Below are 13,515 nucleotides of genomic sequence, written 5' to 3' on the forward strand. Positions count from 1 at the left end.
GAATTGTAGTCCCAAAACATCTGGAGGGTCGAGTTTGCCTATGCCTGACATAGATGGTCTGCCATAGTCAAAATAAAAAAATTCCTTCCAGTAGCACCTTAAAGACCAACTAAGTTAGTTCTTGGTATGAGCTTTCGTGTGCATGCTCTCATTACCAAACTTAAAACCATGGAGAGACCTGGTCTGAACAGAGACATTGGATTCTTATCTCATTATACATGACTAAGTCATTTTTCACCTTCTCACCCCTTGCCTTTTCCTGTAAGACCTATTACAGTTGTTAAGAGTTGTCAACAGGCTCATCTCAGCTATCTGCCAATCTCCCATTCCCACCACCCTTCTGAGTAATACCCCTCCCCACCTTCTCACTATATAGAAGGGTCTGGCAACTTCTGTTTCAGTGTATCTGAAGAAGTGTGCATGCACACGAAAGCTCATACCAAGAACTAACTTAATTGGTCTTTAAGGTGCTACTGGAAGGAATTTTTTTATTTTGAAAAAATAGGGTTTTCTTTCTTCACATCCGCTGAGACCTGCACCCCGGTCTAAAGAGGTTTGGCACAGGAGGAGGGCATATTTAAGGAATATTTCTTGGGAGACCCTCCAGGCTAGGCTTCCGCGGACCCACCTGAGGCTGAGGTTGTTCTGCAGGGCAAACTGGATCCCGTTGACGATCTCTGGGAGCTCTGGCACCATGGCAAGGATGGTCACGCCAATGAAGTGCTGAGGGAAGGAGAGGCGGCCTGGTTATTTGGTTCTTTAGCCGATTTATAAGCTCCTCACTCCGAGCAGTGCAGAGCTTCAATACAGTGGTACCTCAGGTTACAGACGCTTCAGGTTACAGACTCCGCTAACCCAGAAATAGTGCTTCAGGTTAAGAACTTTGCTTCAGGATGAGAACAGAAATCGCGCGGCGGCAGCAGGCGGCCCCATTAGCTAAAGTGGTACCTTAGGTTAAGAACAGTTTCAGGTTAAGTACAGACCTCCGGAACGAATTAAGTACTTAACCTGAGGTACCACCGTATATATATATACACAACGGGACTAAGATAGGGTTCACCCACGCCGTTGTTTAGGGTAGATAGTCAACACTTCATGATTTGCTGGGAGTCACACAGAGTGGCTGCGGAAACCCATTTATTATTATTATTATTATTATTATTATTATTATTATTATTATTATTATTATTAATTTTTATTTATACCCAACCCTCCCTGACCAGAGCCGGGCTCCCAGTGGAACCGCAGTTTTCCAGCATCTCGGAAGCTGAACGATTCGGAAGCCGAACACCAAAAACCCGGAAGTAATTGCTTCCGTTTTCAAACGTGCCTCGGAAGTCAAACCCACGCCGTCGTTTAGTGTAGATCAGGGGTCAGCTAACTTTTTCAGCAGGGGGCCGGTCTACTGTCCCTCAGACCTTGTGGGGGGCCGCACTATATTTTGAAAAAAAAATAATAATGAACGAATTCCTATGCCCCACAACTAACCCAGAGATGCATTTTAAACAAAAGCACACATTCTACTCGTGTAAAAACACGCTGATTCCTGGACCGTCTGCAGGCTGGATTGAGAAGGCGATTGGGCCGGATCCGGCCCCCGGGCCTTAGTTTGCCTATCCATGTTGTAGGATAGTCAACACTTCATGACGTTCTCCTCCAAATCACTGACTTTCCCCTCCTAGGATCAGCTTGGATTTGTTCGGAGTCACCCAGAGTGGCTGGGGAAACCCAGTCAGATCGGTGGCGTATAAATTATTACAGTGGTGCCCCGCAAGACGAATGCCTCGCAAGACGGAAAACTTGCTAGACGAAAGGGTTTTCCGTTTTGGAGGTGCTTCGCAAAACGAATTTCCTATGGGCTTGCTTCGCAAGACGACAATGTCTTGCGAGTTCCTGCTGTTTTTTTTCCCTCCCCCCCTTTTTCTAAGCCGCTAAGCCGCTTATCAGCTGATCCGATAAGCCAATAAGCCGCTGAAAGCTGCTAATAGCGCTAATCCGCTAATCCGTCAATGGGCTTGCTTTGCAAGACGAAAAAACCGCTAGACGAAGAGAATCACAGAACGGATTGTTTTCGTCTTGCGAGGCACCACTGTATTACAGTGGAACCACGGTTTTCTAGCATGTCGGAAGCCGAACGATTCGGAACCCGAATTCCGAAAACCCAGAAGTAATTGCTTCTGTTTTCAAATGGCTTCCGAGGCGTGTTTCTCAATTTCCCGCATTGCGTTTGCCTATTGCGCCTCAGCTGTCGAACGTTTCGGAAGTCAAACAGTCTTCCAGAACGGATTATGTTTGACAACCAAAGTTCCTATTTATTTATTTATTAATTTATTTATTATTTCCTCGCACCAATATTATTATTATTATTATTTCCTCACACCCCTCTCCTTTTCTGAGTTAACCCGGTTCAGAGAAAATCCAGACCAAGGGAGCAGAAAGTGTGGGAAAGTGGCAGTTTAGGGGAGAATGACATGAGGCTATGAAGAAATACCGGGGTTTTTTTTGCTCTATAAGACTCACTTTTTCCCTCCTCAAAAGTAATGTGTGTGCGTATTATGGAGCGAATGCAGGCTGCGCAGGTATCCCAGAACCCGAACAGCAAGAGGGATTGCTGCTTTCGCTGCACAATGATCCCTCTTGCTGTTCTGGCTTCTGAGATTCAGAATATTTTTTTTCTTGTTTTCCTCCTCCAAAAACTAGGTGCGTCTTGTGGTCTGGTGCGTCTTATAGAGCGAAAGATACGGTACTTAAAGAAATAAAAACTGATATATCATCCAAAGACTTGATCAAATTCTTAAAGACCCATAAAACCATGCTAATGGCCCAACGACAACACGTTTCTCCCCCCCCCCCCCCGCCATTTTAAACATTTTGAACACTTTTATTTCCAGATAGTTCCAGAGTACATGCAAAACTGCATTAGTACAATAGACTTACGGTAGATTCTAATCTATTTTAAGTGTGGAATTTAGAATCCTTTTTACCGTATATAAAAAGACTAAACATCAACACCCCAGAACTTTGAATAGGATGTTTAAATATTCCACTTTTTAAAGTTGCAATACCTAGTTACTAGGCATTGTATGTTACAGGTGGGTCGGTTATCAGAACTTCAGAGGCTTAACAGCAACACTGCAGAACAAATCTATGCTCCCAACGTATTCCTCCTTTTCTGCCCACAGCCAACCTCAAAACCCTGCCATCCACTTAACCAACAGAATTTATTCGCCTGTATATAGGACTGTGCAGTGTTATTTATCATGAGAAGACACTCCCCCAATGGCATCTCACATAACCTTAAAAAGAAATTGAACCAAAATAATCCTAGAAACTAAAAATCATATTGAAAGGCTTGGGAGAAGAGAGAGGCTTAAGAGATGCTCCTGTGATGGCCAAGAGAGCCTCTCTGGACACAGCAAGCCACGGTTGGGGGGCCACCACTGAAAAGGCCCCGGTAGCGAACCACCTCCTTGGGGGACATGGAGAAGGAGCCCTGGTCTTCACGCCAAGGGTGGCATCGCCCCACTGCGGCCCCCACCTGCGCCAGCCCTGGCCCTGCCTCCTCCTCACCTGAGACACTGCCGAGTTGTTCAAGATGGGGCTGATGTGCTCCGTGGCCAGGTCTGCGCAGGCGGACATGCCCAGAGTGGCAACCAGCAAGATGAGCAAAGCTCTCCAGCGAGACCAGTGGACCACTGCGCTGTGATGGTGGCCGGGCACTAGAGAACAGGAGAGACACGTACATCTGTAAGCGGGTGGCGTGGAAGCAGCAGCCGGGGAGGGTGGGAGTCAGGAGTCGATAAGGACGATCATAATTGATTACTTGTTTAGAATAGATTTGTGAAAGATTTTGAAAACTTATTGATTTGAATATTTGTGCGAGATTGTATGGGGAAGTGCAGTGTAAGTTATGGAAGTCAATCAATGAGTTATTATTATTACTTTCATATTGAGGAATTTGTAGAATAAACTTGGAACAAATTCTTCCAACTTTTCTTCTTCTTTTCTCGTTCCTTTTGTTCCTTTTTTCATATACAGTGGTACCTCGGGTTACATACGCTTCAGGTTACAGACGCTTCAGGTTACACACTCCGCTAACCCAGAAATAGTGCTTCAGGTTAAGAACTTTGCTTCAGGATAAGAACAGAAATCAGGCTCCAGCAGCACGGTGGCAGCAGGAGGCCCCATTAGATAAAGTGGTGCTTCAGGTTAAGAACAGTTTCAGGTTAAGAACAGACCTCCGGAACGAATTAAGTACTTAACCCGAGGTACCACTGTAGATGTGCTTATTTGAAATATATATGTATGTATTTGCAATATTTTGCTTATATTTTGTAACATTTATGCTAATTTTTTTAAAAAAAAATAGGAAAAAAATATTGCTTGCACTCCTCTGCCCACCCACCTACGTTGCCCCAGCCACTCTGGGTGGGTTCCAACAGAATATAAAAGAATGCAGCAAAACGTCCAGCAACGTTACCATAGTTGTTATTTATTAAATTTCTTTTTCTTTTTTTTTGCAGGTACTATAATTTTTTTATTTTTTATTTATTTATTTGGTTTTTCAACATAAATCATAAGAACGAATCTCCAACGAATCTCCTGGGCTTCCATCCTCCCCTTTGTGGGTCCTATTATTACCGTATTTTTTGCTCTAGAAGACTCACTTTCTCCCTCCTAAAAAGTAAGGGGAAATGTGTGTGCGTCTTATGGGGCGAATGCAGGCTGCGCAGCTATCCCAGAAGCCAGAACAGCAAGAGGGATCGCTGCTTTCGCTGCACAGCAAACCCTCTTGCTGTTCTGGCTTCTGGGATTCAGAATATTTTTTTTCTTGTCTTCCTCCTCCAAAAACTAGGTGCATCTTATGGTCTGGTGCGTCTTATAAAGCGAAAAATACGGTAATCATTTCCTCCTGGTGACGAGCCAGATCTTTCACATCTCCATTGCATCCAGAATTCATCCTTAAACTACAAGGGGTGTTTATTTGTTATTTATTAAATTTCTATGCAGCCTTCATCCAAAGATTACATTGCGGTTTTATATATACAGTTACACCTCGGGTTACAGACGCTTCAGGTTGTGCGCTTTTGGATTACGGACGCACCGAAACCCAGAAGTACTGGAATGGGTTACTTTCGGGTTTCGGGGATGCGCATGCGCAGAAGCACTAAATCACGATTTGCACATGCGCAGAAGCGCTGAATGACAACCTGCACGTGAGCAGACGCGCCACTGCGGGTTGCGAACGCTGCAGGTTGCAAACATGCATCCCACACGGATCACATTCGAAACCTGAACGTTCACTGTATATATATGTATATATATATTAGGTAAAGGACCCCTGGATGGTTAAGTCCAGTCTAAGGTGACTATGGGGTTGTGGCACTCATCTCACTTTCAGGCCAAGGGAGCTGGGGTTTGTCCACAGTTTTCCGGGTCATGTGGCCAGCATGACTAAACCGCTACTGGCACATGGAGGACCGTGACGAGTGCCAGAGCACACAGAAACACCGTTTACCTTCCCGCCGGAGCGGTACCTATTTATCTACTTGCACTGGTGTGCTTTCGAACTGCTAGGTTGGCGGGAGCAGGGACCGAGCAACGGGAACTCACCCTGTCGCAGGGATTCGAACCGCCGACCTTCTGATCAGCAAGCCCAAGAGGCTCAGTGGTTTAGACCACAGCGCCACATGTGTCGCTATTAACCTTAACCTTTACCACACACACACACAGAGCATAGTAACAAACAAAAAAAATACACCACCACCCAATTCAGTTTAATAGCCTATACAGTGGTACCTCAGGTTACAGATGCTTCGGGTTACAAACTCCGCTAACCAGGAAGTGGTTGCTCCAGGTTAAGAACTTTGTCCCAGGATAAGTACAGAAATCGCACGGCGGCGGCAGGAGGCCCCATTAGCGAAAGCACACTTCAGGTTAAGAACCGTTTCTGGTTAAGAACGGACCTCTGGAACGAATTAAGTTCTTAACCTGAGGTACCACTGTAGATTGTTTAATTGGCCAAAGGCCTGGGAGAAGTAGGACTTGCCTGCCATCCGACCCACTTCTAAAAGACCACCTAAGGAAAGCTTTTGCCACGGTTTTGTCTAATCTTTTTCAAGACGGGCCATCCCTGCTTCCTGCTGCAGCGAGTTTCGCAGATTAACTCTGCTCTGTGAGACATTGTATACAGAACTCTGGGACTTCAACATGGTGGCGCACAACCCGCCTCAAGGCATTAAGAGAGGCCAACTTCCTACTGCAATGCGCTCTCCGTGGGGCTACCTTTGAAGGTGACTCGGAAACTGCAATTAATCCGGAATGCGGCCGCTAGACTGGTGACTAGCCAGACCATATAACCGTGTTCCTAAAAGACCTACATTAGCTCCCAGTATGTTTCGGAGCAGGGACGTGGGTGGCGCTGTGGGTTAAACAACAGAGACTAGGACTTGCTGATCAGAAGGTCGGTGGTTCGAATCCCCGCGACAGGGTGAGCTCCCGTTGCTCGGTCCCTGCTCCTGCCAACCTAGCAGTTTGAAAGCACATCACAGTGCAAGTAGATAAATAGGTACCACTCCGGCGGGAAGGTAAACGGCGTTTCCGTGCGCTGCTATGGTTCACCAGAAGCGGCTTAGTCATGCTGGCCACATGACCCAGAAGCTGTACGCCGCCTCCCTCGGCCAATAAAGCAAGATGAGTGCTGCAACCCCAGAGTCAGCCATGACTGGACCTAATGGTCAGGGGTCCCTTTACCTTTACATTTCTGAGCACAATTCAAAGTGTTGGTGTTGACCTTTCAAGCCCTAAATGGCCTCGGCCCAGAAGGAGAGTCTCTACCCCCATTGCTCAGCCCCGACACTGAGGTCCAGTTCTGAGGGCCTTCTGGCAGTTCCCTCCCTGCGAGAAGCGAAGTTAAAGGGAACCAGGCAGAGGGCCTTCTCGGTGGTGGCACCTGCCCTGTGGAACGCCCTCCCACCAGATGTCAAGGAAATAAACAACTATCTGACTTTTAGAAGACATCTGAAGGCTGCCCTTTTTAGGGAAGCTTTTAATATCTGATGAATTATTGTATTTTAACATTTTGCTGGAAGCCGCCCAGAGTGGCTGGGGAAACCCAGCCAGATTGGTGGGGTATAAATAATAAATTATTCCCCACCTGACAAAAGCAAAGCTCAGGAAGGTACTTACTGTGGCAGTCGCTGACATGGATGTCGTAGATGTGCGAGTGAGTCTTCAGGGTGAAGAGCAGGCCGATGATGTACGCCGCAGGGAGCAACAGGGACACCGTATACACCAGGGGCCTGCCACACACAAAGGGTTAAAATATGCAGGGGGGTGTTTTTAGCCTTTATGCTTGGCCCACATGCCAGGGCAGCCCCAGGACTAAACCTTAAGAGGCAGAGATGAGCACAGAGAAGCTGATCTATGCATGCAGTGCACTTAAAGAAAATGGGATGAAAATGATGTAGAGATGGTATTTTACACCATCAAAACTTGCTGAAATGTGTAACACAAGATCTAACGATTGTTGGAAATATAAAGAAAAGGAAGGTATATTTTATGTGGTGGACCTGTAAAATGGTAACGGCTTTCTGGGAAATGATATATAATGCGTTAAAGACAACGTTTAAAAACACTTTTGTTAAAAAAACCAGAAGACTTTTTACTGGGTATAGTAGGTGAAGGGAAGATAAAAGACTGTTCATGTACGCAACAACAGCAGCAAGAATCCTCTTAGCCCAAAAATGGAAGCAACAAGAAGTACCAACGAAAGAACAGGTGCTACTGGAAGGAATTTTTAATTTTATTTTGTTTCAACGAAAGAAGAGTGGCAGATGAAGATGATGGACTTTGCGGAACTGGCAAAACTGACGGGAAAAATCCAAAACCAGCACGATCAAGTATTCCAAAAAACTGGAGTGAATTTATACAATATTTGAAAGACCGTTGTAAGCAATTAACATCACCGGTAGGGTTATCCGAAGACTTGTAATGAGAATTTTTTTTACCTTTCTACATTTATTTAAACTTTGAGGTATTTTGTAACGAGTTATATTAGAATGGGGAAATATATAAAATGCTGTGATAAAAAGGTCACTGTTGAAACCAGGAGGTGGGAGGGAAGGCAGTCGACAGAATCTAAAGAGCCAAAAGAGTTAAAGTGGATAATAATGATGTGATTATATACGTTTAAATGGAAAATTAATAAAAAATATTTTTTTAAAAAAGGGAAGCTGATATATACCAAGTTAAGATAGGCCAGGTGCTTCTATCTTCCCGGTAAAGTAAAGGTAAAGGGACCCCTGACCGTTAGGTCCAGTCGTGGCCGACTCTGGGGTTGCGGCGCTCATCTTGCTTTCTTGGCTGAGGGAGCCGGCATACAGCTTCCGGGTCATGTGGCCAGCATGACTAAGCCGCTTCTGGTGAACCATAGCAGCGCACGGAAACGCCGTTTACCTTCCCGCCGGAGTGGTACCTATTTATCTACTTGCACTGGCATGCTTTGGAACTGCTAGGTTGGCAGGAGCTGGGACCGAGCAACGGGAGCTCACCCCGTCATCGCAGGGATTCGAACCGCCGACCTTCTGATCGGCAAGTCCTAGGCTCAGTGGTTTAACCCACAGCGCCACCCGCGTCTCCTATCTTCCTGGTAGTGCAGCAATAAAACTGCTAGGACATTTGCAGAGCTAAGCAGGGTCCGCTTTGGTTTCAAATGGGATGGGGGACCGCATGTTGAGATTCCTGCACAGCAAGGGGTTGGACTAGAGGACCTTTGGGTGCCCCTTACAATTCTATGGTTCTAGGCGGTCAGTATTTTATGGGAGGAATTCAGCTGCAAACTGCGAAATTTAAGTTTGCGCCATTTCAAAGCCTTTCAGGTGTCTACAGGGAATTCATCTGGTTCATTGTTGAGTCTTCTGGATTTCGTGATTTTATACATTTGGCTTTAATGCTTCTATAGCAGGCATAGGCAAACTGGGCCCTCCAGATGTTTTGGGACTACAACTCCCAACATCCCTAGCTAACAGGACCAGTGGTCAGGGATGATGGGAGTTGTAGTCCCAAAACATCTGGAGGGCCCAGTTTGCCTATGCCTGTCCTATAGCAAATGGCCGTGACATTCCCTGCCAAATGGTTTTGAAATTCTTCATGTAAATAACAATTAACACGGAACAGAGGGCTCTGCTGTGCTAGTGAAAAAAACGAAAGAAAAGAAGCGGACTTGTTAGGAATATTATGAGGAAGTGCAACGAAAAGTGGAACGAACCACTGATTAATGAGAAAAATCAAATTCGAATGAATGCTCATCATCACTCGACCTCCCCACAAACAAATCAGAGCAAAAGCTCATTAAAGACCAGATACCATCTAACCTCCCCGTAAGCTTTGTGCATGCAAATCTGGATAAACGCTCAATAAACAGGTTTCTTTGAGAAGCTCCACTGAGTCGCAGGAGTCACTTCCTCAAGCCTCGTGCAGAGTTTTTTATTATTATTATTATTTTCAGAAGCTACCAGGGAACTGGTGATCCGATCAGATGATGAACGACTCATGCATGGGGCTGCGTTAGAAAAATCGATCTGCCACAGTCAAGGACAAGGAAGACAGAGAGCATGTTATGCGCCTCTGGCACATGACAGAATGGAATTTTGTGGCTCACAGCAGCGCCAGCCAGTGAGGCTTCCCATGACCAGAAGCAGTTCTGTTTGACAGGCAAATTAAAAGGATGAATGATAAGGTACTTACTCAACATGGCTGTAGTAAAGGGTCCCATTGTTCTCCATCTACCAAGAGATAATAGAATTATCAGACCTTGCAGTGCCAGAAGTTATCCATTTGCAAATATTCTTGGGGCTGCCTTTGAAGACGGTTCGGAAACTTCGGCCGGTGCAGAATTCGGCAGCCAGTTTGCTCACCGAGGCAAGACTGTCTTTAGCACATAAGACCAATCCTGGCTCAACTGCTCAACAGGCTGCCGATTACCATATTTTTCGCTCTATAGGATGCACTTTTCCCCCTCCAAAAATGAAGGGGAAATGTGTGTGCGTCCTATGGAGCGAATACAGGCTTTCGCTGAAGCCTGGAGAGTGAGAGGGGTCGGTGCGCACTGACCCCTCTCACTCTCCAGGCTTCAGAAAGCTATCCGCACACCTTCGGAGTGCAGCGGGAGTTCCCGCCGGGCTCCGAAGGCTTGCGGATTGCAGCTTGCAGCCTGAAGCCCGGGGAGCGCAGTGCCATCTCCCGCTGTGCTCCCCGGGCTTCAGGCAGCTATCCGCAAACCTTCGGAGCGCTCCCCCAGCCCGCAAGCTCCGGGAGCAGCGGCAAGGCTGCGCAAGCTTGCCTCCGCTCCCGGACCTGTTCTGGGGGCTGGGGTCGGGGGAAGCCCGGGCTTCCCCCGCGCCAACCCCGCGGCTAAAAACAAAGCCGCGTGCAGCCTCTCCCGGCTGGAGAGGTTGTGCGTGGCTAAAGAGGAAGCCAGTGGGCTGTCTTTTTTTTCTTTATTTTTCTTTATTCCCCCCCCCAAAAAACTAGGTACGCTCTATGGTCCGGTGCGCCTTATGGAGCGAAAAATACGGTAGTTTCTGGACCCAATTCAAAGAGCTGGGTTTGACCTATAAAGTTTTAAGACCGCAGCCCTCAAGGAAAGCCTCTCCCCATATGAACTGAAAAAATAATAATAATTAATAATAATAATAATAATTTTTATTTATACCCCCACACTCCCTGGCCAGAGCCGGGCTCAGGGCGGCTAACACCAGTAAAATTACAGTAAAAACATAAGGGGGGGGGTGGGAACCAATTTAAAATACAGGTTAAAATGAAATTTTAAAATGCAGCCGCATTTTTAAAGTAGCCCATAGACCATAAGGGGAGGGAAACATAAGGGTCAGAGTGAGTCCAAACCAAAGGCCAGGCGGAACAGCTCTGTCTTGCAGGTCCTGTGGAAAGATGTCAAGCCCCACAGGGCCCTAGTCTCTTGTGACAGAGCGTTCCAAGTTGGGGCCACTACTGAAAAGGCCCTGACCCTGGTTGAGGCCAATCTAACCCCCTTGCGACTTGGGACCTCCAAAATGTTGTCATTTGTGGACCTTAAGGTCCTCTGTGGGACATACCAGGAGAGGCGGTCCCGTAGGTACGAGGGTCCTAGGCCGTATAGGGCTTTAAAGGTCAAAACCAGCACCTTAATCCTGACCCTGTACTCCACCGGGAGCCAGTGCAGTTGGTAAAGCACCAGACCCTGAGATCATCTTCGTGGAACATCCAGATGGTGGCAAAACGAGGATGGGGCCTTTTCTGCATCGGCTCCGTTTGTGGGATGCTTGTCCGACGCCTTCATTTAAACTTCCTCTTTAACAAGGCTGATTGAACCATCTACAACCTTTTAGAGCAGATGGGTTGTTTCAATATATGTTGTTCTTTTATTGTAAGTCGCGAAGCTGCTTTGAGTTGCCATTGCAAAAAAAAGAGAGAGCAACTAATAATTTTAATAAATAATAATAATAATTTAATTAGGGGTATTTACATTATGACCCCTGCACAATTTATTCCCTGCCCCCTTTTTGCTCTTATGTTATCTGTTTTGTGATTTAAGCTGTTATCTGCCCCGAGGTCTCTTCATGAAGGGCGATATAGAAACGTTAATGGATAATAAAAGCAACTGTTTTTATACAGTGGTACCCCGCAAGACGAACGCCTCGCGAGACGAAAAACTCGCAAAACGAAAGGTTTTTTCGTTTTCGAGTTGCCTCGCAAGACGAATTTCCCTATGGGCTTGCTTCGCAAAACGAAGCTTGCCCCGGGGACAGCGGGTCTTCTCTTTTGAAGCAAGGGGCTGGGGGGAGATAGCGATCTCCCTGCAGCCCCTTGCTGCAAAAGACGTCCGGGGGAAGCGGGGAAGCGAAGCGCTTCGCTTCCCGCTGCCCCCGGACCTCTTCTGAAGCAAGGGGCTGGGGGGAGATAGCGATCTCCCTGCAGCCCCTTGCTGCAAAAGACGTCTGGGGGAAGCGGGGAAGCGAAGCGCTTCGCTTCCCGCTGCCCCCGAACCTCTTCTGAAGCAAGGGGCTGGGGGGAGATAGCGATCTCCCTGCAGCCCCTTGCTGCAAAAGACGTCCGGGGGAAGCGGGAAGCGAAGCGCTTCGCTTCCCGCTGCCCCCGAACCTCTTCTGAAGCAAGGGGCTGGGGGGAGATAGCGATCTCCCTGCAGCCCCTTGCTGCAAAAGACGTCCGGGGGAAGCGGGAAGCGAAGCGTTTCGCTTCCCGCTGCCCCCGAACCTCTTCTGAAGCAAGGGGCTGCAGGGAGATAGCGATCTCCCTGCAGCCCCTTGCTGCAAAAGACGTCCGGGGGAAGCGGGGAAGCGAAGCGCTTCGCTTCCCGCTGCCCCCAAACCTCTTCTGAAGCAAGGGGCTGGGGGGAGATAGCGATCTCCCTGCAGCCCCTTGCTGCAAAAGACGTCCGGGGGAAGCGGGAAGCGAAGCGCTTCGCTTCCCGCTGCCCCCGAACCTCTTCTGAAGCAAGGGGCTGGGGGGAGATAGCGATCTCCCTGCAGCCCCTTGCTGCAAAAGACGTCCGGGGGAAGCGGGGAAGCGAAGCGCTTCGCTTCCCGCTGCCCCCGAACCTCTTCTGAAGCAAGGGGCTGGGGGGAGATAGCGATCTCCCTGCAGCCCCTTGCTGCAAAAGACGTCCGGGGGAAGCGGGAAGCGAAGCGCTTCGCTTCCCGCTGCCCCCGAACCTCTTCTGAAGCAAGGGGCTGGGGGGAGATAGCGATCTCCCTGCAGCCCCTTGCTGCAAAAGACGTCCGGGGGAAGCGGGAAGCGAAGCGCTTCGCTTCCCGCTGCCCCCGAACCTCTTCTGAAGCAAGGGGCTGCAGGGAGATAGCGATCTCCCTGCAGCCCCTTGCTGCAAAAGACGTCCGGGGGCAGCGGGAAGCGAAGCGCTTCTTCCCCGCTTCCCCCGGACGTCTTTTGCAGCAAGGGGCTGCGGGGAGATCGCTTCTCCTGGTGCTCCGAAGCCGGGCGGGGGGCAGGGGACACCTCCCGCCGCCGTGGGGACACCTTTTGAAGGCAGGCGGGGGGGGAGCAAAGACTTTCACCCCCCGCCCGCCTTCAGAAGAGGTCCAGGACCTCTTCTGAAGGCTGGCGGGGGGCAAAAGTCTTTGTCCCCCCTGCCTGCCTTCCCAGGGGCTTTTAAATCGCCCCGGACAGCGGAGAAGTCCTCCGCTGTCCGGGGCTATTTTAAAATGCCGCCCGCCAGCATTTTAAGATTGCCCGGACAGCGGAGAAGTCCTCCGCTGTCCCGGGGTTTTTTAAAATGCTGGGGGTGGGAAGAAAAGCCCTTGTCCCCCCCCCCCAGCCTTCAGAAGAGGTCTGGGGACAGACTGTCCCCGGACCTGGTCTGAAGGCGGTTTCCCTAGGAACGCATTAATTGATTTTCAATGCATTCCTATGGGAAACCGTGCATCGCAAGACGAAAAAACCGCAAGACGAAGAGATTTGCGGAACGAATTAATTTCGTCT

The 13,515-nt window shown here is 48.4% G+C and overlaps 1 protein-coding gene across 1 annotated transcript in view; it reads right to left on the reverse strand.

Moving 5' to 3' along the window:
• The window catches only part of LOC308595583 (uncharacterized protein), a 48,943-nt gene that overhangs the window by 4,246 nt on the left and 31,182 nt on the right, over positions 1-13,515 (reverse strand). Inside the window, exons 14-17 of the mRNA XM_081209992.1 lie at positions 9,748-9,785; positions 7,189-7,301; positions 3,571-3,719; positions 629-723 (exon numbers count right to left, since the gene is read on the reverse strand). Of these exons, the coding sequence (XP_081066118.1) occupies positions 629-723; positions 3,571-3,719; positions 7,189-7,301; positions 9,748-9,785 (395 nt within the window). The remainder of the gene's footprint in view (positions 1-628; positions 724-3,570; positions 3,720-7,188; positions 7,302-9,747; positions 9,786-13,515) is intronic.

The sequence above is a fragment of the Podarcis bocagei genome, assembly GCF_964188305.1.
Source record: "Podarcis bocagei genome assembly, chromosome: 10".
Classification (NCBI taxonomy): Eukaryota; Metazoa; Chordata; class Lepidosauria; order Squamata; family Lacertidae; genus Podarcis; species Podarcis bocagei.